The sequence below is a fragment of the Aquarana catesbeiana genome, linkage group LG01 (assembly GCF_042186555.1).
Source record: "Aquarana catesbeiana isolate 2022-GZ linkage group LG01, ASM4218655v1, whole genome shotgun sequence".
In the NCBI taxonomy this organism is placed as follows: domain Eukaryota; kingdom Metazoa; phylum Chordata; class Amphibia; order Anura; family Ranidae; genus Aquarana; species Aquarana catesbeiana.
The window spans coordinates 16,481,179-16,505,120 of record NC_133324.1 but is presented as its reverse complement, the minus strand read 5'-3'; the positions used below and the strand labels follow the sequence as shown (position 1 = coordinate 16,505,120).

General features: G+C 44.1%; 1 protein-coding gene across 1 annotated transcript; it reads left to right on the top strand.

Annotated features, from left to right (window-relative positions):
• The first annotated feature begins 11,086 nt into the window (after positions 1–11,086).
• LOC141130295 (vomeronasal type-2 receptor 26-like) lies at positions 11,087–13,574 on the top strand. The gene is made up of 2 exons (XM_073618128.1): positions 11,087–11,219; positions 12,664–13,574. The coding sequence occupies exons 1-2, from the start codon at positions 11,087–11,089 to the stop codon at positions 13,572–13,574; spliced, it is 1,044 nt and encodes a 347-aa protein (XP_073474229.1).
• The last annotated feature ends 10,368 nt before the right edge of the window (positions 13,575–23,942 follow it).

The window sequence follows — 23,942 nt, the reverse complement described above, 5'->3', positions numbered from 1 at the left end:
CTGCGCGAGGGGGAGCGTATTCACGCTCTCACTGTCGTCTCCTTGACGACAGGTTGATGCTCGTCCGCCGGTGGCACGTTGACGCGTGACGCCATCACGCCACATGTGGGCGTGGCTGTGCCGTGCGCCCCTGCGCCTGAGGTACGCCTCCTGAGATACACGTCAGTGGACCGTGCATGTCGACACGGCTGCTGGAGCGGGCTCTTGATCCGCACTCTATTGTCCAATGCTGGTGGACTTGGACTCCACCTCTCCTTTCTTTTACATACCTTTTTTACTAGTCCTATCTCAGCTCTGTTTATACACAGCTCTACTAATTAACTGATCCCTTTGGATTGGCCTACTTTCCTTATAAACAGGTGACCCTGTTGCTCACACCCAGATGGTTCATGGTAATTCACTGACCATTTCCTGGTTGTCAGCATCAGATGTCTATCTTTCCACCCTAGGTAAAAACTATGCTCCCCATGGTTTTTATATCTTTATGGCTATTTACCACACATGTTTTTTATGTGTTCTCCACTTGTTCTCCATTTCTTTATTATATTATGCAAGGGACGTCTTACACCTACTTAGTTCTAATACACTCCTTTGCCTTTCCCCTGTGCAATTTCTTCCCACAGTGGCGACATTGTTTGCTATAGGGAAGATTTGGCTTTCCTTGTGAAAGTGCTCTCTCAGCCTTGCATACTGACGCATGGACCCCTCCCGCCAGGTGTGGACCCCTGCAGCCAACATGTGATTTTCCTATTTATATGTGGTTTTATTTATGACACGAGCTTGATTGTGTAAGTATTATAACTCTGGTTACTTTAGACAATGTCAACAAATAGACCACTCTCTGAGTTTTTTGCCATGACATCGTTATTTACTCATTTATATATTTATGTTCTAGAGACAAGAAATATTTTCACCCATCTGTGTTAAAAAACTCCCCTGAAGAAGGAATATACAAGTTTTGACTACGGTCTTCTCCGAAACATGTCGGGATAAACACACTAGCCACCTACCCTCAACATACCCATTCCTTGATTGGGCTAGTTCTTTGGGCTTGGATGGCATTGGGTGATATTATTCATATATGCTCTGTATGTCTTTAAGATATTGACCCTGCTTTTTGTATATGCTGTTTTTGTTTTTGTCTTTTAGAATACTTTTTTCTATTTTTTGTACACCAATAAAGCTGGCATATGTTTGCCTTTTACTCCTACTTACTGCTCTTACTCTGTTTCTGCCTTTAAAATCCAAAGGGGCGTCCCCTATATGCACTTTGTTGCATATATAAGAATAATTCTTCAATTACATTCCTTATGGTGATTGTGCATGCAGCACTAAAAGCTTCTAGACAGAGGATGAGACAAGTAAAAAGACACAAAGCACAATTACCTTAAATATAAAACCGATTAGTCCAGGAACTAAAATTGGCTGGAAAAATGCATGTGTAAAATCATGCATGCATACTGGGAGCATATAACAGAGGTCAGTCAGGGCAGCCACCAAAGAAACCAAAAGCGGGGTCCAGCAAGCTAAAACAACAACAAGGAGAGGGGTGCCTCTGAGTATATATCATAAACACATTTTATTAAAACAGCAATATCCACTCACTTGAAGGTTGGAAGAGTTGCGTTCAGGTCTGTTGGCTGGGCTGAAGAGCTGCGGGCTGAAAAGCCCACTGTGCTTTACACCCCCCATGCTTGATAAAGGAATGCGGCCATTCGTCCACCAATGGCAAGCCTATTCTGAAACGCGTCGCATACGTGTGACGTCATCACCGGGCGCCAGGCTGTATTTGCTCCCCAAGCCTCGTTTGTGATCCTCTGCACGGCCGGCCGTGTTCTATCCCAGAAGCTTTCACCATCCAGCGGAGAGCAGCAGCGCGGCTGACCGGCTGCTCTGGCGTCCCGTATCTCTCTCTCTCCCCCATTTGGAACCCTTATCCTTGCACCCAGGACACCATCAGGCTCCTAATACAGCAGGATTTGTGTTGGACTGCTAACTGCTAGAGACTGCACCCGGCTGCACCAGTTCATCCTCCCTTCTCTGGACTTATCATGCCCAGCAGGAACTTTTGTGACCTGTAGTTCCACTGCAGCTCTTCCCAGCCAACAGACCTGAACGCAACTCTTCCAACCTTCATGTGAGTGGATATTGCTGTTTTAATAAAATGTGTTTATGATATATACTCAGAAGCGCCCCTCTCCTTGTTGTTTTTTCGGGAGCAGTGATTTTAATGATGCTTAAAGTGAAAAAATTTTCCTTTAGATATCATACCTGGGGGGTGTCTATAGTATGCCTGTAAAGTGGCGTGTGTTTCCCGTGCTTAGAACAGTCCCTGCACAAAATTACATTTTTAAAGGAATAAAAGTCATTTAAAACTGCTTGCGGCTTTAATGTAATGTCGGGTCCCAGCAATATGGATGAAAATCAGTGAGACAAACGGCATGGGTAGCCCCCACACCCAGTCCATTACCAGGCCCTTTTGGTCCTGTATGGATATTAGGGGGAACCTCGCACCCAAATTAAAAAAAGGAAAGGTGTGGGGCCCCCGGGCCCTATATACTCTGAACAGCAGTATACAGGCGGTGCAAACAAGACAGGGACTGTAGGTTTGTTGTTAAGTAGAATCTGTTTGTAATTTTGAACTGGTACATTTTTAAAGTGTAGCTCCAGCCAAAAAATCTATTTTAAGCTTTTTGGAAAACATAGGGAAGGGTTATCACCCCTGTGACATTTGTTTTGCTGTCTGTGCTCCTCTTCAGAAGATTTCACCTCAGTTTCTGTCCCAATGACAAATGTTTTTTGCCAATTTGGGGTTTTTAGTGAAACAAGCAGGGCTTTTTTTCAGGGGGAACTTGGTGGAACTCAGTTCCACCACCTCCTGCTCAGACCCTTTGGTGCCTGCTCACCACAATCACTTGTAAACACAGAAGTTTGGTTTCTGTATTTATAAGTGACAGGTCTGCACTCTGTATGTAATGCAATCCTGGTACTTAATGCCCCTTTAAGACCCTCCTACTGTTTTCGTGAAATTTGAATGAACACACCCACTATTTGATGTGATTTGGAGGGTGTGTGTAGGGGGAGGGGTTTTGTGGGGCCGTGGATAAGTTCCAGCACCTACTGTTTGAGAAAAAAAAGCTCTGGAAACAAGAATTGGTGATAAAGCATCAGTGAAGAGGAGACACGTTTTTCCCATATTAACTCTTACAGGAGAGAATTTCCCTTCCTAGGAGTAGATTTCATCTCACTTCCTGTTGTCTCCTTCCGTTTGCAAGTAGGAGTCGTTTGTAAGTTGGATGTTTGAAAGTAGGGGCCTGCCCTATATACTGTGCAGAAATTGGGGCCTTAGGTGTTGGTGTTGCCATAACACTGTAAGCCCTCATGGTCACTCTTGGTGGGCGCAGGAACGGGCTCTGCTGTGAAATATTAGATCAAGAATTGTAATTACATGCCCCTATTGAATAGGGTCAGAAAAATTGGGCCTTTGGTGGTGGTGGTGCTGGTGCCATAACAGTGTAAGTCCTAACAGTTACTCTTGGTGGGCGCAGAAACGGTCCCTGCTGTGAAATATTAGATCAAGAATTGTAATTATATGCACCTGTTGAACAGGGGCAGAAAAATTGGGCCTTTGGTGGTGGTGGTGGTGGTGGTGGTGGTGGTGCTGGTGCCACAACACTGTAAGTTCTCACAGTTACTCTTGGTGGGCGCAGAAACGGGCCCTGGTGTGAAATATTGGATCAAGAATTGTAATTACATGTCCCTGTTGAACAGGGGCAGAAAAATTGAGCCTTAGGCACTGGTGCCACAACACTGCAACCCCTCACAGATACTCTAGTTTGAGCGCAGGAATGAGCCCTCCTGCAAAATATTTCATAAAAAATTGTAATTACATGCCCTGTTAAACAGGGGCTGAAAAATTGGGCCTTATGCACTGGTGCTGGTGCCAAAACACTGCAACCCCTTACAGATACTCCAGTTGGAACGCAGGAACGAGCCCTGCTGCAAAGTATTGCATCAAAAATTGTAATTACACGCCCCTGTTAAACAGGGGCTGAAAAATTGGGCCTTAGCCACTAGTGGCGGTGCCCAGAACCAAAAATATTCTTACAAGCTATCAGCATGATCATTGAGGAGGAAGAGGATAGTCACTCAGCATAACAGGATAGTCACTCAGCATTAGCATAGGCAGTCTTGAAGGGATCTGACATTTCCAAAAAAATTATTCGGTTACATCAGCATCAGGTGCTTGGTAGCTGGTGGTGATTCAAGACTGATTCATTTTTATGAAGGTCAGTCGATCGACCGAGTTGGTGGACAGGTGCACCCTGTGATCGGTTACAAAGCCTTTCAGCAGCACTGAATGTGCGTTTCGAAAGAACGCTGGATGCAGGACAGGCCAGTAGCTCAATTGCATACTGTGCAAGCTCTGGCCAGTGATCCATCCTCAAGACCCAGTAACCCAGAGGATTTTCGATGGTAAAGGTGTCCAAGTCAGATCTTGCCCCTAGGTATTCCTGCACCATGTGAATCAGACGCTGGCGATGGTTGCTGGAACCAATCATACCTTGGGGCTGCAGACTAAAAAATTGTCTGAACGCATCGGTCAGACGGCCACCTTCTCCACCACTCCTTCTTTTACTGACCGAAGCCTCAGCAACACGTTGTCCAGGAACAGGAGTTTGTAACCTCCCAGTCTCTGGGTACGCGCTGCACAGACCTTTCTGCAAGGCCTTCCGAAGATGTTTCATCCTCTGCTCTCTCTGCGACGGCAAGATAAGGTCCGCAACCTTACCCTTGTAACGTGGATCAAGGAGGGTTGCCAGCCAGTATTGATCCCTCTCCTTGATACCACGAATACAAGGATCCTTCCGCAGGCTTTGCAGGATCAGGGAGGCCATGCAGCATAAGTTTGCTGAGGCATTCGGTCCGGAGTCCTCTGGGACGACATGATCCGCAGCCACCTCCTCCCAGCCACGTTCAAGTCCATGGGTTTCTTGGGACTGTAAATGATCTCTTAAAGACTGATGCTGATGTTGAGTGCCAGACTCCACCTCCATGCTGACACAATCCTCCTCCTCGTCCTCTTCCTGTGTGATCGTCGGGCATGCAGGAACGCTGTCTGGATAAAGGGGGCCTTGAGAGCTAAGGAAGTCCTCCTCTTCCTGCCTCTCTTCTGCCTCAAGTGCCCTGTCCATTATTCCACGCAGCGTGTGCTCCAACAGGTGGACAAGGGGGACAGTGTCACTGATGCATGCACTGTCACTGCTCACCATCCTCGTGGCCTCCTCAAATGGTGACAGGACAGTGCATGCATCCCTGATCATGGCCCACTGGCGTGGGGAAAAAAAACCAAGCTCCCCTGACCCTGTCCTGGTGCCATAGTCGCACAGGTACTCATTGATGGCCCTCTGCTGCGCGTGCAGCCGCTGCAGCATGGCCAAGGTTGAGTACCACCTGGTGGGCATGTCACAGATTAGGCGGTTCTTGGGCAGGTTAAATTCCTTTTAAAGTTCTGCCAGCCGAGCACTGGCATTATATGACCAGCGGAAATGCACACAGACTTTCCTGGCCTGCCTCAGGACATCCTGTATGCCCGGGTACCTGCCCAAGAACCGCTGCACCACCAAGTTAAGGATGTGAGCCAAACAGGGCACATGGGTCAGTTGTCCCTGTCAGAGGGCGGAGAGGAGGTTGGTGCCATTGTCGCAAACCACCATTCCTGGCTTAAGTTGGTGTGGCTTCAACCACCTCTGAACCTACCCCTGCAGAGCTGACAGAATCTCTGCCCCAGTGTGGCTCCTGTCCCCCAAGCACACCAGCTCAAGCACCGCATGGCATCTTTTGGCCTGTGTACTTGCGTAGCCCCTTGAACGCCTACAGAGCACCGCTGGTTCCGAGGACAAAGCACAGGAAGAGGCCATGAAGGAAGAAGAAGAGGAGGGGGTGGAGGAGAGAGGTGTGCCAGAATCACCAGTAGTGGCATTTTGGAGGCGTGGTGGCGGAACAACCTCCAACACTACTGCACCTTGTCCTACATCCTTCCCAGCTGCCAGCAGAGTCACCCAGTGCGCGGTCAAAGATAGGTAACGTCCCTGTCCATGCCTGCTGGACCATGAGTCAACGGTAATATGCACCTTACTGCTGACCGCTCTGTCCAGCGAGGCCAAGACATTGCCTTCCACATGCCGGTAGAGAGCTGGAATCGCCTTCTGTTAGAAAAAGTGGCATTTGGGAACCTGCCACTGAGGAACCTCACATTCCACAAACTCACGGAAGGGGGCAGAGTCTATCATCTGAAAATGCAGCAGTTGAAGTGCTAGCAATTTAGCCAAGCTAGCATTCAACCGCTGGGCATGTGGATGGCTGGGAGTGATCTTCTTTCAGCAGTGCAGCAGCTGGGGCAGGGAATTGGCCTGGTACAATCTGACGTCGGTGAACCGATAGCAGATTGCCCCCAAGTAGTTGGCTGTGACACACCTAATTCTACACCTTCATTCCTCTCAGTGCAGGTCTCAGTGCAGCTCTCAGTGCATGTCTGGTCAAGTATGTGGTGCCCAAGCGGGTGATGTTTTGGCCATGCGAGATATGCTTAAGACATATGTTGCAAATAGCAGCAGTGGGATCTGATGCACTCTTCTCAAAAAGGCCCACACCAAAGAACTTTTGGAATAATGCGCAGAGACAGCAGCGCCCTGCACATGCGGAGGTCTGCGGTGTGATGCAGTCGGTGTGCTGCCCTTAAGCTGGCCCCTGGAGGGCATTCTGCCTCGTTGGTGATGTACCTCCTCCTCCTCCTCTCTCCTATCAGGCACCCACGTGGAGTCAGTGACCTCATCATCCCCTCCCTCCTCATCACTGGAGCAAAGCTGGCAGTATGCTGCAGCTGGGGGAACATGACTGCCAGATTGCTGTCCTTCTTGGGCACCCCCTCTCTCTGGGCTCACATTACTGCCTTCCTCTAGCTGGGTACCATCATCGGAGCCTTCAAAATGCTGGGCATCCTCCTGGAGCATGTACCCAACACTGTGGTCAAACAGTTCGGGGGACTCCATTGTGGGGCTAGGGAAGGAGTGACTGATGCCATTGAGCCGAGGGAAGAGGCCGCGTTGGCAGCTGCTTTGCCAGACAAAGTACCCTGAGCCTGGGTGAGAGAGGATGAGGAGGATGAGGACGGCTTGATCATCCACTCTACCAAGTCTTCTGCATGCTCAACGCGGCCAGCTGCCGAAAAAAAGGACAAGCATGTCCCACGGCCACGTGCTGATGAGGATGCACCGTCTCCACGACCAGCATTGTTGCCTATAGACACAGAGCCTGCTTGCCCTCTTTTATTGTCTTGTGACTGTCTGCCTCTCCTTGTTGGCCTTCCAGACATACTAATGGCCTGCAGTGAGATGTAGATGCACAAAGCTGGGATGTATATATATACTGATACTGCAGCTAGCAGAATCAACTGCCTGCCTGTAGTATTATTAGTATGAAAACACCAGCAATTGTCTTCAGGTAGCTTTAGTTGCACACTGTGCAGAGGACAAAGTACACTAACTGTAAATACTGTAGCTGCCTGCCTGTGGTATTAATATAGGATCAGAAGAACACCACCAATTTTATTCAGGTAGCTTTAGGTGAACACTGTGCAGAGGACACAGTACACTAACTGTAAATACTGTAGCTGCCTGTCTGTGGTATTAATAGGAGCAGAACAACAGCAATTGTCTTCAGGTAGCTTTAGGTGCACACTGTGCAGAGGACACAGTACACTAACTGTAAATACTGTAGCTGCCTGCCTATGGTATTAATATAGGATCAGAAGATTAACACCAATTTTATTCAGGTAGCTTTAGGTGCACACTGTGCAGAGGACACAGTACACTAACTGTAAATACTGTAGCTGCCTGCCTGTGGTATTAATAGGAGCAGAAAATCAGCAATTGTCTTCAGGTAGCTTTAGGTGCACACTGTGCAGAGGACGCACTACACTAACTTGTAAATACTGCAACTGCCTGCGGTACTAATAGGATCAGAAGAACAACACCAATTTTCTTCAGGTAGCTTTAACTGCACACCGTGCAGAGGACGCACTACACTAACTTGTGAATACTACAGCTGCCTGCGGTACTAATAGGATCAGAAGAACACCACCAATTTTCTTCAGGTAGCTTTAGGTGCACACCGTCCAGAGGATGCAGTACAGTAACTTGTAAATACTGCAGCTGCCTGCGGTACTAATAGGATCAGAAGAACACCACCAATTTTCTTCAGGTAGCTTTACGTGCACACTGTGCAGAGGACTCACTACACTAACTTGTAAATACTGCAGCTGCCTGCGGTACTAATAGGATCAGAAGAATACCACCAATTTTCTTCAGGTAGCTTTATATATACAACATATATATATATATATATGTATCCTAGGTGTTGTATATATTATATATATATACAACACCTAGGATACATATATATACACAATACACTGTAAGTGCAGCTAACTGACTCGCCTGCCTACTCTATCTAACTTAAATCAAATGACACTGTCTCTCTCTGTCTATCTATCTCTCTCTCAACGCCGGAACACACTACACAGGGCCGACGTGCAGGCAGCTTTATATAGTGTGGGGCGTGTACTAAACCCCCTGAGCCATAATTGGCCAAAGCCACCCTGGCTTTGGCCAATTACAGCTCTCTGTACAGACGGAGCTGTGATTGGCCAAGCATGAGGGTCATAGTGCATGCTTGGCTAATCATTAGCCAGCAATGCACTGCGATGCCGCAGTGAATTATGGGCCGTGACGTGCCACTCGAATTTGGCGCGAACGGCCCATATCGTTTGTAATTTGACGAACGGTCGAACATGCGATGTTCGAGTCGAACATGGGTTCGACTCGAACACGAAGCTCATCCCTATTCTATAATATACTTCTATAAAAAAGAACAACAAAAAAGAAGGTCCTTTAACCACTTTGCGTCTGCGCTATAACCGAATGACGGCCACAGCGCGGACCTGAATTTCCGGGATATGACGGCCTCCCCTTTGCACACTCCACGCACTGTGATCACCGAGTCACTGTGACTCAGGTGATCACAGATCCTGAGTAAGGGGGCGATCACGGCCCCTTACCACGTGATCAGCTGTCAGCCAATGACAGCTGATCACATGATTTAAACAAAAGCTCGGTAATCGGTTTTCTTTTCTCTTCATGCTGACAACGTGAGGAGAAAAAAAACAATCACCGGCTTCTGTGCAAGGGACATCAGTCCCAAAGAGGAAGAGGCAATTCTGCCTCATCTGTGCCCACCAGTACCCCCTGCTAGTGCCACCTGCCATTGCCACCTGCCAGTTCCCACCAGTGCCACCTATCAATGCCCACAAGTGCCATCTATCAATGCCCACCAGTGGTGCCAATCAGTGCCACCTAGCAGTGCTGCCTATCAGTGTAACCAACCAGTGACGGTCAGTGTCCATTATTGCCACCCATCAGTGCCCATCACTGCCACCCATCATTGTCCATTACTGCCACCTATCGGTGCCCATCAGTGCCGCCTCATCAGCCTCCATCAATGAAGGAGAAAAAATTACCTGTTTGCAAAATTTTATAACAAAATATAAAAAAATATAAAAATTTTTTTTAAATATTCGGTCTTTTTACATTTTTTTAACAAAAAATAAAAACCGCAGAGGTGATCAAATACCACCAAAAGAAAGCTCTATTTGTGGGAAAAAAATGACAAAAATTTCATTTGTGTACAGTGTTGTATGACCGCGCAATTGTCATTCAAAGTGCATCAGCATTGAAAGCTGAAAATTGGTCTGGACAGGAGGGGGGTTTAAGTGCCCAGTAAGAAAGTGGTTAAGTGCACTGTGTTCAGGCTCTGGACACAGTGCACTATGGGAAGCGTGACACCAATGCAATCATGTGATTGCTGGTGAGACGCTTCATCTGTGGGTTTTGTGAGGCTTTGTGGTGCAATGCACAGCGCCTCTACACTCCCTTATGTGTCACTCTTCTGACGTCTTTTTGTTGATTGGCACCGCCGTAGGACTTGGGCGGTGCTTTCCCAGGGCAGTGACGTCACTTCCTGTTTCTGTGTCAGCGTGAAATCAGCTCCATGAATAAAGAAGCCAAGAGGTAATCTAGCACTCTGAGGGGTTGATTTACTAAACATGGAGAGTGCAAAATCTGGTGCAGCTGTGCACAGAAACCAATCGGCTTTCAGGTTCCATGACCAAAGTTTAATTGAGCAATCTGAAGTCAGGATATGATTGGCTACCATGCACAGCTGCACCAGATTTTGCACTCTCCAGGCTTAGTAAATTAACTCCAGAGTGTCTGTCCACCCATATACCTTGTACTGCTTTCCACCTTCTCATCCTGTGATCGGACTGAGAGTGGAGGGAGGGGGAGAGTGCCCTGCTATCTATCTATCTATCTATCTATCTATCTATCTATCTATCTATCTATCTATCTATCTATCTATCTATCTATCTATCTATTTGTTTGTAGGCTTTGTTTGCACCCCCCCCCCAAAAAAAAATAGAGCACCAGCCGCCACTGAACGTGAATATATAGTCCTTCCATGCATGTACCCCTCTGCCTTCCCTCCTCCCTTGTTACTCTTCCTACCCCTTTACATTATATCCCCCCTCCAGTACCTACCTTCCCTCCCTTTATCTAAAACATTATTTGTGCACTTTCAATGCACACCTATTCACTAGAGAAACATTGTTACTGAGCTATTTCTATTACTGTTCTACACTATACACCACGTCAATTTTGTACTTTGGATACTGTTCATGCCATATTTGTTTGCGCATGTTTAACATTTTTAGCATTTTGCTTTCCACAACAATAGTTGTACCTTATTACTGCACAATAAAAAAACATTGAAACAAAAATGCCGATGACATTTATTTCCACAGCTAATGGACGGCACACTATTAAACATAATAGCAGAACAAAGTAAAAGTGTGAAAATTGTGTTGAAAGTCAGTCTTATGAAAACTTTAAATAACATAAAGTAAAAATGTAAAGGTACTGTAAATGATTGTTCCTGTTCAATATGTGAATGCTCAATTATATTTTATTGCATGTCCAAGAAGCCGGAATCCCGCTGCAGTGACAGATGTCCTCCCGGGTATAGAAGAGCTTTGAACAAAAGAATCTACGTGTGCTGCTATGACTGTGTCCCATGTTCCGAGGGGGAGGTGTCCAACATAACAGGTGGGAATGGACAGAAGATAATAGTAGAAAACACAACTGTGATAAGAAATACAACCAAAGGAAAGTGATCGGTACAGTGTATGTGAGCTGCTTTTGCTGACTTCTTGGTAGAGCCAATTGTCTGCTCTTCTCATCCTTTCTTCACTAGTGATTCTCTAACCTTAAAACATCCTTGTGCATATATCTAGGTTTCCTAACACCTGCCCCGGTCTGATTACAACTATGCGCTGCCTTCCTTGATCTCTGGTCTGAACCTAAGACTTTGCCTCATGAGCCTTTACTTCACCTGGTTCTGTTTGACTGTAACTGAGATCATCCTAAAGGTCCAGAGACTCGGAACCAGTAATGGAACTATCAGGGTCTCAAAGGTTGCACCTGCAACTAGGCCTTGGTGTTCAGCCACTGTTAAGGGGTTCTAAGACGGCAGGAAGGGGGCCATTGAAAAACATGGGCTCAGTTAACACTGCTGCAACCCTAAAGTAGCACGACTTGCTTGCAATTACTTTCTGTCTTGCTTGCTACCTTTGCTGATTTAACATTGCAGTCTATGGCACTCAAATTGCACCAAATTCACATAAAATTATAGGGCTCCAACAGGAGTAAAGGGCCCCCAGATCAGTGGGATGGGCCCATGGCTTGGAGGGAAGGGCTCCCGAGATCAGAGAAAAGGGCCCAGGACCAATGGAAAGGGCTCCAGCAGGCAGGGGCCTTTGGTGATTTTGTGCATACCTCCCAACTTTTTGAGATGGGAATGAGGACACACCCCCCAGCCACGCACCCTTAAAGGAGAATTGTACAAAAAAACAAGATTAGTTAAACCCACAAGTGCTTTTTTACTGCTACTATTCTTTTATATTGGCTTTTGGAATTTATAAATGTAGCAATTTAAAAATCAGATGAAAAGTTTAGCGCTGGAAAAACACTTTTTGATAGATAAAAAGTGCATTTTATATACATCTATATAGATCACACCAAAATGAGGGAAAATGAGGAGGAATGAGGGACAGAGGAACATTGCTCCAAATCAGGGACAGTCCCTCAAAATCAGGGACAGTTGGGAGTTATTGCACCAGGGCCCTAAAAGTTTTCAACTAATTGTACCAGTTAGTGCTAAACGCATTAATTAAGATATTTATCTAATTTCCTCAGAAAATACAAATTGAAAAAAAAAAAATGTATCCCCAAAAAATCTTAAAACATTTTTTTTTAGGGCCAATTTATACAGTGTTTTTCAGGGTTATCGTGATTTAAGTTCTTCCATTACATCACTATTTTTTTTTTATTAATTATATAATTTGAGCTGAACCATAAATTTCAATGATAATTACATTATTACATTATTACATTAAATATATTATTTAGGCTGAAATTAGCATTCATATTTAAAGTCTGCTCTTTTTTTATAGGCATAAATAATTTGTTTATTTTCCTTTTTTCATTACAGATAGTAGAAACTGCTTCAAATGTCCTGATGAAGAGTGGCCAAATGAAAGGAAAGTGAAATGTGTTTCCAAAACATATGAATTTCTGGCCTATGAAAATGATGTGATGGCCTTCATTTTTTCATCAGCCTCTTTATTATTTGCAGTGCTAACATTATTCATATTATGTAACTTTATTTATCACCGGGACACGCCAGTCGTGAAAGCCAATAACCGGACTGTGAGCTTCATTCTCTTGACCTCCATCTTGCTGAGCTTCCTCTGCGTCTTCTTCTTCCTCGGACGTCCTGTGGATATAACCTGCATGCTAAGACAAATGTCATTTGGCATCTTCTTCACCATCGCTGTGTCTTCTGTTCTGGCTAAGACCACCATTGTCTGCATTGCTTTTAAAGCCTCCAAACCCGGCAATTCCTGGAAAAAATTGGTAACAGCCAAAGTACCCAGTTCTATGGTTCTGACATGTTCCTCTGTCCAAGTTGTGATCTGTATTATTTGGCTGTCAGTGTCTCCTCCCCACCAAGAGTATGACATGCACTCCTATCCTGGAAAGATCATCATTCAGTGTAATGAAGGGTCAGTTGTCGGGTTCTACTCTATGTTGGGTTATATGGGGTTTCTGGCAGCTGTGAGTTTTGTTCTGGCTTTCATGGTGAGGACATTACCGGACAGTTTTAATGAGGCCAAGTACATCACCTTCAGCATGCTGGTGTTCTGCAGTGTCTGGATTGCCATGATCCCGGCCTATCTGAGCACAAGAGGGAAATACATGGTGGCTGTGGAGGTATTTGCCATATTGGTCTCCAGTGCTGGAATATTGGGTTGTATATTTTTCCCAAAATGTTATATTATTATTTTGAAACCAGAGTTGAATGCCAGGAAAAAAATACAAATGCTGAAAGGGAATCTGTAAAATGGAACACTACCTTGACCACAGTCTTGCACTGTAATGCCCTGTACACACGATCAGACATTCCGACAACAAAATCCATGTTTTTTTTCCGACGGATGTTGGCTCAAACTTGTCTTGCATACACACGGTCACACAAATCTTGTCGGAAATTCCGAACGTCAAGAACGTGGTGACGTACAACATGTACGATGAGCCGAGAAAAATGAAGTTCAGTAGCCAGTGCGGCTCTTCTGCTTGATTCCGAGCATGCGTGGAACTTTGTGCGTCAGAATTATGTAAACACGATTTGAATTTCCGACAACGGATTTTGTTGTCGGAAAATTTGAGATCCAGATCTCAAATTTTGTGTGACGGAAATTCCGATGGAAAATGTCCGATAGAGCCTACACATGGTCGGAATTTCCGACAACAAGCTCCTATCGAACATTTTCCATCTGAAAATCCAACCGTGTGTACGGGGCATAACAGGAAAGCCCCTTCAGGAAATGTAAATTACATAATGTATTTACTAATAGAGTTTTTAGTTACTAAAATGCTATCCATGCTAATTATGTTGTAGATACATTAAACATGAATTTTATATCATTGCTACTTTGTGTACCGCAATTTTTTGATAGTTTTCTGGTCTGTTTTTAAAAAAAAGTACATATCTATATAAAAGATTTAATCAGACATTAAGCCCGGGTTCACACCTATGCGAATTAGATGTCAATTATGCCCCCACATCTCACAATTCACTTGCTTTGTAGGATATGGGTGTGTGTGCGTTAGTTCTAGAGCTCTGACATGCAGCAAAAGTAAATCATTCCATGCTATATCCAAGCTGAGTTTTTTAAAACCAGAATATCTATGGAGTAATATACCACAGCACATTCATTTTGGCTGCAACTTTCTTGTGAGGTCGCTAGCTAACAAAGTTGTTAGGACAGCCCATATAACCCCTCCCACTTCCACCAATCCTCGTTTTTTTGCTAGTGTCCTTAGGTAATGAACAAGCTCTCTATTCTGAGAGAAGGATTCTGGCTTATGATTTAGATCATATTGGAAGATTGAAGACTTTGGTTTTTCACATGGAGAAATCTCTTCTCCCCCTGGATTGCAGCTTCCATATCTGTCTCCCATCAGCAGCGACTCAGGGAACCCTTCCTGGATCCTGCTACATGGAGGATGTGGGGTTATCCTGTAACCAACGCTTTATCCTGGCCTAGGCCTACAAGGCCCAGGCCTAGGGCAGCACTTGGCAGGGGGGCAGCACGGAAAGGGTCCCCGCTGGCTTGCGCTACACTGTTAGTGTAGCGCCAGTCTTATGGGACGGACTGGGCTGAGAGGCAAATTAGTCTAGCGCCCCCATAAAGCGGCCGCACTGCTTATGGTATGAGGGCGGCCGGCATGCCGCAACTGTGAGGGGGGGGCGCCGCTTCTAATTTTGACTGTCTCATCATCCTGGACCACAAACCTTCCTCACTGTGCTATATGTTTTCTGCTGCACCATTGTCATGGTTATATCTTCTTAGTCCTCTCCATAAAATTATCAGAAATTTGTGCTTAAAGTAGAACTATAGGCAACACTTTTTTTTTCATTTTGGATAGAGTAAGGGAGGGTTATAGCCCCTGTCAGTTTATTTTTTACCATCCCTGTCCTATTGCAGAGATAACCCTTCACTTCCTGCCCCATAGCCAATAGCCAAACAGGAAGTGAGAGGTAATCTATGCAAATTAAGGGAATCCATTGCCCCCCCAGGCACTCAGAACTAGTGTCCCCACTCGAAAATTTCAGGGCAGGTCTTAAACAGCAAAGGGTGTGGCCTTGACAGGAAGGGGGGGCATATTTAAATTAGGGGGTACACGAGTTTATTCAGGCCTAGGGCAGCACGAAACCTAAATACACTACTGCCTGTAACGTTACCTCTTGAATTGGTCTCTGCACTTGATGTTGCCTTTGGTAAAGCTGTACACTGCAGTGTAGTTAGCTGCAGATTCTTTCACAGGTCTAAGGCAATAGTAATCCAAATCCCAGTAGTTCCAGTCCCTGAAAAACCATGCCATGGAGGAGAGAGTATGGTCTCCTGAAGTGAGTGAAGCAGACATTTTCCACCTAGTGGTCTTTCCCTGGAAAGAGGCCTGTACCCTGGTATGGTGAGCCCTGGGTCTTGGCCTTTCCCCTTTTTCCCTACCCAGGGAAGTCCCTGGGCAGTGGGCCCCAACCTTGGGAGCAAAGGACTCGATGGTGAGAGCACCTTAGGCCAGGAGCAGTGCAACAGAGGGCTGCTACAACACGCTAGTTTCTCGCAGCCATGCATGCAGCCTGGTGCATTCAACTTTAAAATGGACTTTTAAAGTAATCGTAATAGTAAAGTAAGTACAGTAAAATAACATGCGTCCCTTTCCAGTCCTGGGACACATTTTGCTGCACGATGTCCCATTCTGTATGCCTAATTTCACCCTCTGTAGAAGGCTTCAGGCACCATATTGAGCCCATGATGTCACTGACCAAATATAATGTCACCTATGAGAACCCGATCCTTTGTTTACTTTAGTGTCAGGGACTGGGAGCTGTCATTTGATGCAATGAAGCAACAGATTTGGAAATGTCAGTGGCTGCCATTGTTCTTCTTCTGCAGGTTGGCAGGCATCATTCATCATGATTGATCGACATTGGAACTGCATCGCTGAACTAACTGGACAAGGGGGCACTCTTTACGCCTAGAGGAAAAGAGATTTCATCTCCAAATAAGGAAAGGTTTCTTCACAGTAAGAGCTGTGAAAATGTGGAATAGACTCCCTCCAGAGGTGGTTCTGGCCAGTTCAGTAGATTGCTTTAAGAAAGGCCTGGATTCTTTCCTAAATGTACATAATATAACTGGGTACTAACATTTATAGGTAAAATTGATCCAGGAAAAATCCGATTGCCTCTTGGGGGGTCAGGAAGGAATTTTTTCCCCTGCTGTAGGAAATTGGATTATGCTTTGCTGGGGTTTTTCGCCTTCCTCTGGATCAACTGTGGGTATAGTATTGGGTATATGGGACTGTTTGATATTATTTTTTATTTATTTATTTATTTGTATGATTGAACTAGATTGACTTGTGTCTTTTTTCAACCTGACTAACTATGTAACTATGTATCAATGCAAAAAAAAGTTTTTAAAACAATTGTTTTTTCAGGAGCAGTAATTATAATAATGCTTAAAGTGAAACAATAAAAATGAAATATTCCTTTAAATATCGTGCCTAGGGGGTCCCCTTAGTCTGCCTGTAAAGTGGCACATGTGTGCGATGTATAGAACATGCCGCAGCAATAATGACATTTCTAAAGGAAAAAATTTAACCCAAACTTGCTTGTGGCTGTAATGTATTGCTGGCTCCCAGCAATATAGATGAAAAATCAATGAAAACAATGGCGTGAGGTCCCCCCCTCCCAGTCCATACCAGGCCCTTCAGGTCTGGGATGGATTTTAAGGGGAACTACATGCCAAAATGTAAAAAAAAAATTGTCGTGGAGTCCCCCCAAAATCCATACCAGACCCTTATCCGAGCAAGCAGCCTGGCAGGTCAGGATAGGAGGGGACAAGCGAACACCGCCCCCCTCCTGAACCATACCAGGCCAAATGCCCTCAGCATGGGGGGTGGGTGCTTTGGGGCAGGGAGGGTTTTGCGCCTTCCAACCCAAAGCACCTTGTCCCCATGTTGATTGGGACAAGGGACTCTTCTCAACAACCCTGGCCTTGCTTATATAAGAGCTGTTATAGTGAAAAGACCTCACATGGATTATTTTGGGTGTGTCAGGCGGCGTGATTGAAGATGGATATACATCGCGGGACACTTTTTTTTTTTTTTAATAAAGGGATTGTCAAAAACTTTCTCTTGTGGATTTTTTTTTACACTTTTTTTGGTGAATGGGTAGGGGTACAATGCACCTGATGCCTATTCACATGGGGAGGAGGGCAGGATCTGAGGTTTCCAGATTCTGATAAACCCCTGCCCGCAGACCCCGACAACCACTGGCCAGGGTTGTTGGGAAGAGGCCCTTCAACATGGGGACAAGGTGCTTTGGGGGGCAAGGTACTTTGGTGAGTGCAAGCAGCCTGGTATGGTTCAGGAGGTGGGGGCGCTCGCTCGTCCCCTCCCTTTCCTGGCCTGCCAGGCTGCATGCTCTGATAAGGGTCTGGTATGAATTTTAGGGGGACCCCACGCCATTTTTATTTTACACTTTGGCACGGAGTTCCCCTTAAAATCCATGCCAGACCCAAAGGGCCTAGTATGGATTTTGGGGGGCCCCACGCTATTTTTTTAAAAAATTTTGGCATGGGGTTCCCCTTAAAACCTATACCAGACCCAAAGGGCCTTGTATGGATTTTTTTTGGGGGGTGACCCCACGCTAGGGATGAACTTTGAGTTCGAGTCGAACCCATGTTCGACTCGAACATCGCCTGTTCAATCGTTCATCGAATTGCAAACGTTATGGGCCGTTCGCGCCAAATTCGAGTGGCGCGTCACGGCCCACAATTCATTGCGGCATTGCAGTGCATTGCTGGCTGATGATTGGCCAATGACCCGCATGCTTGGCCAATCACAGCGCTGTCTGTACAGAGAGCCGTAATTGGCCAAAGCCAGGGTGGCTTTGGACAATTATGGCTCAGGGGGTTTAGTACACGCCCCACACTATATAAGGCTGCCTGTGTGGCGGCCTTGTGTAGTGTGTTGCGGCAGTGGAGAGAGATAGACAGAGAGACAGTGTCATTTGATTTAAGTTAGAGTAGGCAGGCGAGTCAGTTAGCTGCACTTACAGTGTATTGTGTATATATATGCATCCTAGGTGTTGTATATATATATATATATATATATATATATATATATATATATATATATATATACTGTATTCAGTTTAGCTAGATCCATTCCTGTTATTCTCTTCCTACTGACAGGCTGGCAGGTGTTTTTACAGTATTTACAGTTAGTGTACTGTGTCCTTTGCACAGTGTGTACCAAAAGCTACCTGAAAAAAAATGCTGGTGTTCTTCTGATCCTATTAGTACCACAGGCAGGCAGCTACAGTATTTAAAGTTAGTGTACTGTGTCCTCTGCACAGTGTGCACCTAAAGCTACCTGAAGAAAATTGCTGGTGTTCTTCTGATCCTATTAGTACCACAGGCAAGCAGCTGCAGTATTTACAGTTAGTGTACTGTGTCCTCTGCACAGTGTGCACATAAAGCTACCTAAAAGCTGCCAACGCTGCCTCTTCCCTTGGCTCAATGGCATCAGTCACTCCTTCCCTAGCCCCACCATGTCCTCCTGAGGAGTCCCCCGAACTGTTTGACTACAGTATACAATAAAAAATTAAACGCTGGAAAAAATTGTAAAAATAAGCAGCAGTAAACAGTGCAACAACACCAAATAGCAATGTAAAAATAATAAACCGCGCTAAATACTTATTACGTTATCTAAAATGTTATTTAGGTGGAAAATTGAATGCACAAAAAATTGAAATAAAAACTAAGAATTAAAAATAAAGTCCAGATATCTCCTATGATGGAAAAAAACTCCAGAATGATCTTATGCCGGCCGGCGTTTTGTTCGAGATTTTATGCGAAAATCATTCTTCTGTTTGTAAGTGTATTACTTTTATCTATTAAAACAGTCTTTGAATGTATTACACCATGGATAGTTTATTTCCTTTTTGGGTCATGTACTGAGGACATGGATTTCCTGGCTACAGAGGGCGAATCAATCATTTCTTGTCACCTATCAATCAATTCCTAGTGTGATATAGAGCCTAGCTACCACTGTGAGTCGGTAAGCGCAATTTACAGCCACGGTGGTGGGATATCACCCTTTGTTTTTGTGTGCACACCAGGGTGTTGGTACAATTGTATGTTCACACAAGTTTATAACCATACTACACTATGGCTAGCTTTTTTGTTATTTTTTCTTCTACATTTACTGAGGGAATCATATCTTGAATCTGGACAAAGCAGATCGGTTTCCATCCCAAAGGCTCTGGCTGGGTTTAAGCCATCCATCTATTTTGTTTGGCATTCTGGTAAGGGCAACTTACTCTTGTGATTTTTTGGACTGTTATTTCATCCATATATTTTGAAGCATTCTGGTGATCTGGAGTTTTTTTCCATCATAGGAGATATCTGGACTTTATTTTTATTTTTAATTCTTAGTTTTTATTTCAATTTTTTGTGGCATTCAACTTTCCACCTAAATAACGTTTTAGATAACGTAATAAGTATTTAGCGCGGTTTATTATTTTTACATTGCTATTTGGTGTTGTCGCACTGTTTACTGCTGCTTATTTTTACAATTTTTTCTAGCGTTTAATTTTTTATTGTATACTGTATTGACTTATTTACTGCAGCTGGTTATATTTTGTTATTTGGGAAACCTATTTAAGTATGGATATCTTTGAATTTCGTGCCACTAATATGGTTAATGTAGAAGGGATTTTTGAGGCATATAAAAGTGATGAAAGTGATTTGGGGGGAATTTTTGTGAGATTAAAGAATCTCATGGTCTCTGAGAATCATACAAAGTGGGATATAGCCTACTTGGAGACCTATACCAAACACTCAATGGTTCCCAGAAGTCTCAGATGGGACGTTGCGCCTCAAAAAGGAGATGTAGATTTAGAGGGCTGGTTTAAATATTTCAATCAAGCAGGAATTTCTCTCGTTAATTTTCTGGTTAAAAGAAAGACTATTAAACTAGCCAAATTGGATGATGAAATTAAGAGCATTAAAGAAAAATTACACCCATATATGGGGAGTGAAGAATATTTAGCCAAATGTCAAAACCTCCTAAAAATTCTAGAAAAAGAAGATAAGGATCAAAGGATCAAGAAAAAGAAAAAGTTCAATAGAGACCTCTCAGACTATCATGGTAAAATTGTTTTTGATTGGCAGAAAAAACTCCTTGAGGAATTGGCCAAGCAAAACAATAATGAGATGGAGATCTGTACAACTAATGAACTTGGCAATCCCAATAGGGGTCCCCCAACTTTGCCACATGCTGCCCAGAATTCTAATAGGCGGGGGGTTCCCTATATGAAATCAACAAATAAAATAGGGAACGAATATTATCAGCAATCACCCCGTAGGGAAAACAGTGGGAACCACAGGGGTTTCTATAGAGGACAGCCACGACATAATGGCCCTCCCAGATCTACCCAACCCTCAGAGTATAACCCTATGGGGTATCAGCAGGGATACGCGCCCCAATATAGGACACCGCCACCACCGAGAGGAAGAGGTTGGGGTCCCCATTACAATCAAAGGGGTAGAAGGTGCTCTGTCAATCAGCAGAAAGCTTGGAAAGCTCGAGGGGGTGGGTACTCTGATTACCAACCAACGAGATCGGAGTATCCAGTAGTAGAGACGGAATGGGAAGCCAATATACCCACCTCCAATTTTTTCTTCCCCCTTGTAGATAGAGAAGGTCCTGATGGGAACTTTAGTCAGATTGGAGGTAATACCCCCACTTTGCCATATCAAACTCCTAATGGGCATATGCCTCCCATGGGATCCCCTGCCCCCACTGATTCCACCTGTTGGGGTTTTCACAAGCCAACCCAGGGCACTAAAAGGCAAGGAGAAAGAGGAGAGGAATCAGAGGGGGGAGGCAGATACGAGCCGCTCAAAAGACCAAAAATGTAGTTGGCACAGTGATTTTTAACCTCAGTTCTAAAATACTAACTAATTCCGAAAAAGCCATACTAGATAAGGGGCTTAAGTTTGTCCCATCCACTAGACTAAACAAATTTCAAACATTTATGGATATCCATAAATTTGTCAGAAAGTTAAGTATTAAAAGATATATGATGAATCACCCTATTAGGGATATAAGAACAAATGAGATGGGGATCATCCATTCAGGGCTGAGAAATGCTTCCCTATTTAACCCCCCAGGTACATTGGCACCAGCACTACGGGTCTTTAGAGACGGTGTGCTTAGAGACTTGGACCAATTGGAGGTTAGGAAAGCTAGATTGAATAAAACCCTGCAAGAAGGTTTGGACTCCCTATGCAATAACAGGGAACTAGTTATCAGGCCAGCTGACAAAGGGGGTGGGATTGTTGTTTTGGATCGACAAGATTATATGCAAGAAATGAATAGGATTCTTGATGACAGTTCCACTTATACACTTCTCCCCTCTGATCCCAAAGCTAAATATTTGAAGTCACTTAAGGTGATTGTGACGAGAGGTAGACAGATGGGGATCCTTACAGAGAAGGAGGGCTTATATCTAATACCCACGGCCCCACGCACACCCACCATCTATTATTTACCAAAAATACACAAGAGTCTTGTCTGCCCCCCGGGACATCCTATTGTCAGTGGCATTGATTCATTGACGTCCCGGGTGGGCAGATATATTGACTTCTTTTTACAACCCTTGGTACAGAAGTTACCCTCATATGTTAAAGACTCCAGACATGTCATTCAATTACTTGCTGGAGTTCAGTATCGTACTGGGATGTGGTTAGTCACTGCAGACGTGACATCCCTGTACACTAACATCTCACATGAGTTGGGTTTTCAGGCCGTTGAATATTTTTTGAATAGGGACTCTGGCCTTGTTCAGGCCCAAATATCATTTTTAAAGGATTTATTAAGGTATGCCGCCTCCCACAACTATTTTTGGTTTAATAACAATTTTTATAGACAAGATGTGGGAGTGGCTATGGGGGCTAAATATGCCCCCAGCCTGGCAAACCTTTTTATGGGTAAATGGGAGGAGGATGTCATCTATGCCCAGGACACCCCTCAGTTGGTCCTGTGGGCTAGATACATAGATGACATCCTCCTCCTATAGGAGGGTGAGCATCTGGCTTTGCAGGAGTTTTTGTCTGCTCTTAATGCCAATTGTATTGGGATCAAATTGAACTATGAAATGAGCCAGACTACTATTAATTTTTTGGACTTAAAAATTTCTGTGGGCGGTGACAAGTTGGTCACGTCTACATTTTTTAAAGAAACTGATAGGAACTCATTCATACCAGTTGACAGTTGCCATTACCGCCCATGGCTGGAATCGATTCCAAAAAGTCAATATCTTCGAATCAAGAGGAACTGTTCCAGCCATTTGGAATTCATTGCACAGGCAGAAGTTCTCACGGAAAGGTTTTCGCAAAAGGGGTATTCGAGAGATTCCCTTGAGAAAACTCTAGAGACTGTGCAACATGTTAATAGAGATGACTTGCTAGTTGAGAGAGGCCCAAATGTCAGGGATAATTTTGAGTTGGGTGTCCCTTTTGTGACGTCTTTCTCTTTACAGCATAACAATATAAAGAGTCTAATATATAAACATTGGCATGTTATTAAGAGTGATATGATTCTCAATGGGGTCCTGCCAGATAGGCCCCGTGTGGTTTTTAGGGGGGCACCCTCATTGAGAAATCAGTTGGCCCCCAACATCTTGAACCCTCCGGTCACAAGACCAACTTTTTTTGACCAGCTAACTGGTTTTTACCAATGCAGGAAATGTAGAGTCTGTACTTTGAGTGCATGCTCCCATAGACGTACTACCACCTTCATTTCCACCAGTACACAGGAGAGACACATCATTAAACCATTCATTACTTGTGCCACCGAGAGAGTTGTTTATTTGTTGCAGTGCCCATGTGGCTGCAATATGTGGGCATAACTAAGCGACCTCTTCAGGTGCGACTTAATGAACACATCACCAATATTTTAACAGGCTTCAGGAACCACTCAGTGTCCAAACACTATTTATTGGTGCATGATAGGAATCCCTCCAAAACTATTTTTTTGGGGATAGATAGATTTAAACCCCATTGGAGGGGAAGTTCACTGATTAGGGGGATATCCCAATTAGAGATGAGCTGGATCCATAGGTTGAGGACTTACGCCCCCTATGGATTGAATATTGATATGGATGTAAATGCTTTTATTGACAATTCTTAAGTATTTGAATTTGTTTGGAAGTTTATAGAATGATGTTAACTCGCTCTGAGCTACTTGCTAGAAGGTAATAGGTCGTGGAAATTCATATAGATTTTTTTGATCACTAAATATTTTTATATTATTTACATATGTTATAGTTGATTTATCATATTTAAATAATTGATTTTAATGTTTTTTTTAACTTAATTTTTTGATTTATCATTAATTTTTTGTATCACGATATAATTTCAACTTGTTTCACATAATTCTTTATATATATTTATATATGTGGGTCTATACACAATTTTTTGACTGTATATATGTCATCATTTTGTATTTCTATTTATTGATTGGGGTATTTACCTAATTTATTTATTTTCACTTATTAGACACATTCACTTAGATACACTATTTAATGAATATTTCTTTGCAAGAAATACATTTTTTGTAGAGGTTATTTTA

What these genes read in the sequence shown, in the direction of transcription:
- LOC141130295 (XM_073618128.1), top strand. Translation starts at nt 11,087, where the DNA reads ATGTCCAAGAAGCCGGAATCCCGCTGCAGTGACAGATGTCCTCCCGGG. An exon ending in GGAGGTGTCCAACATAACAG is followed by an intron (nt 11,220 to 12,663) that starts GTGGGAATGGAC and finishes TTTTCATTACAG; the next exon opens with ATAGTAGAAACTGCTTCAAA.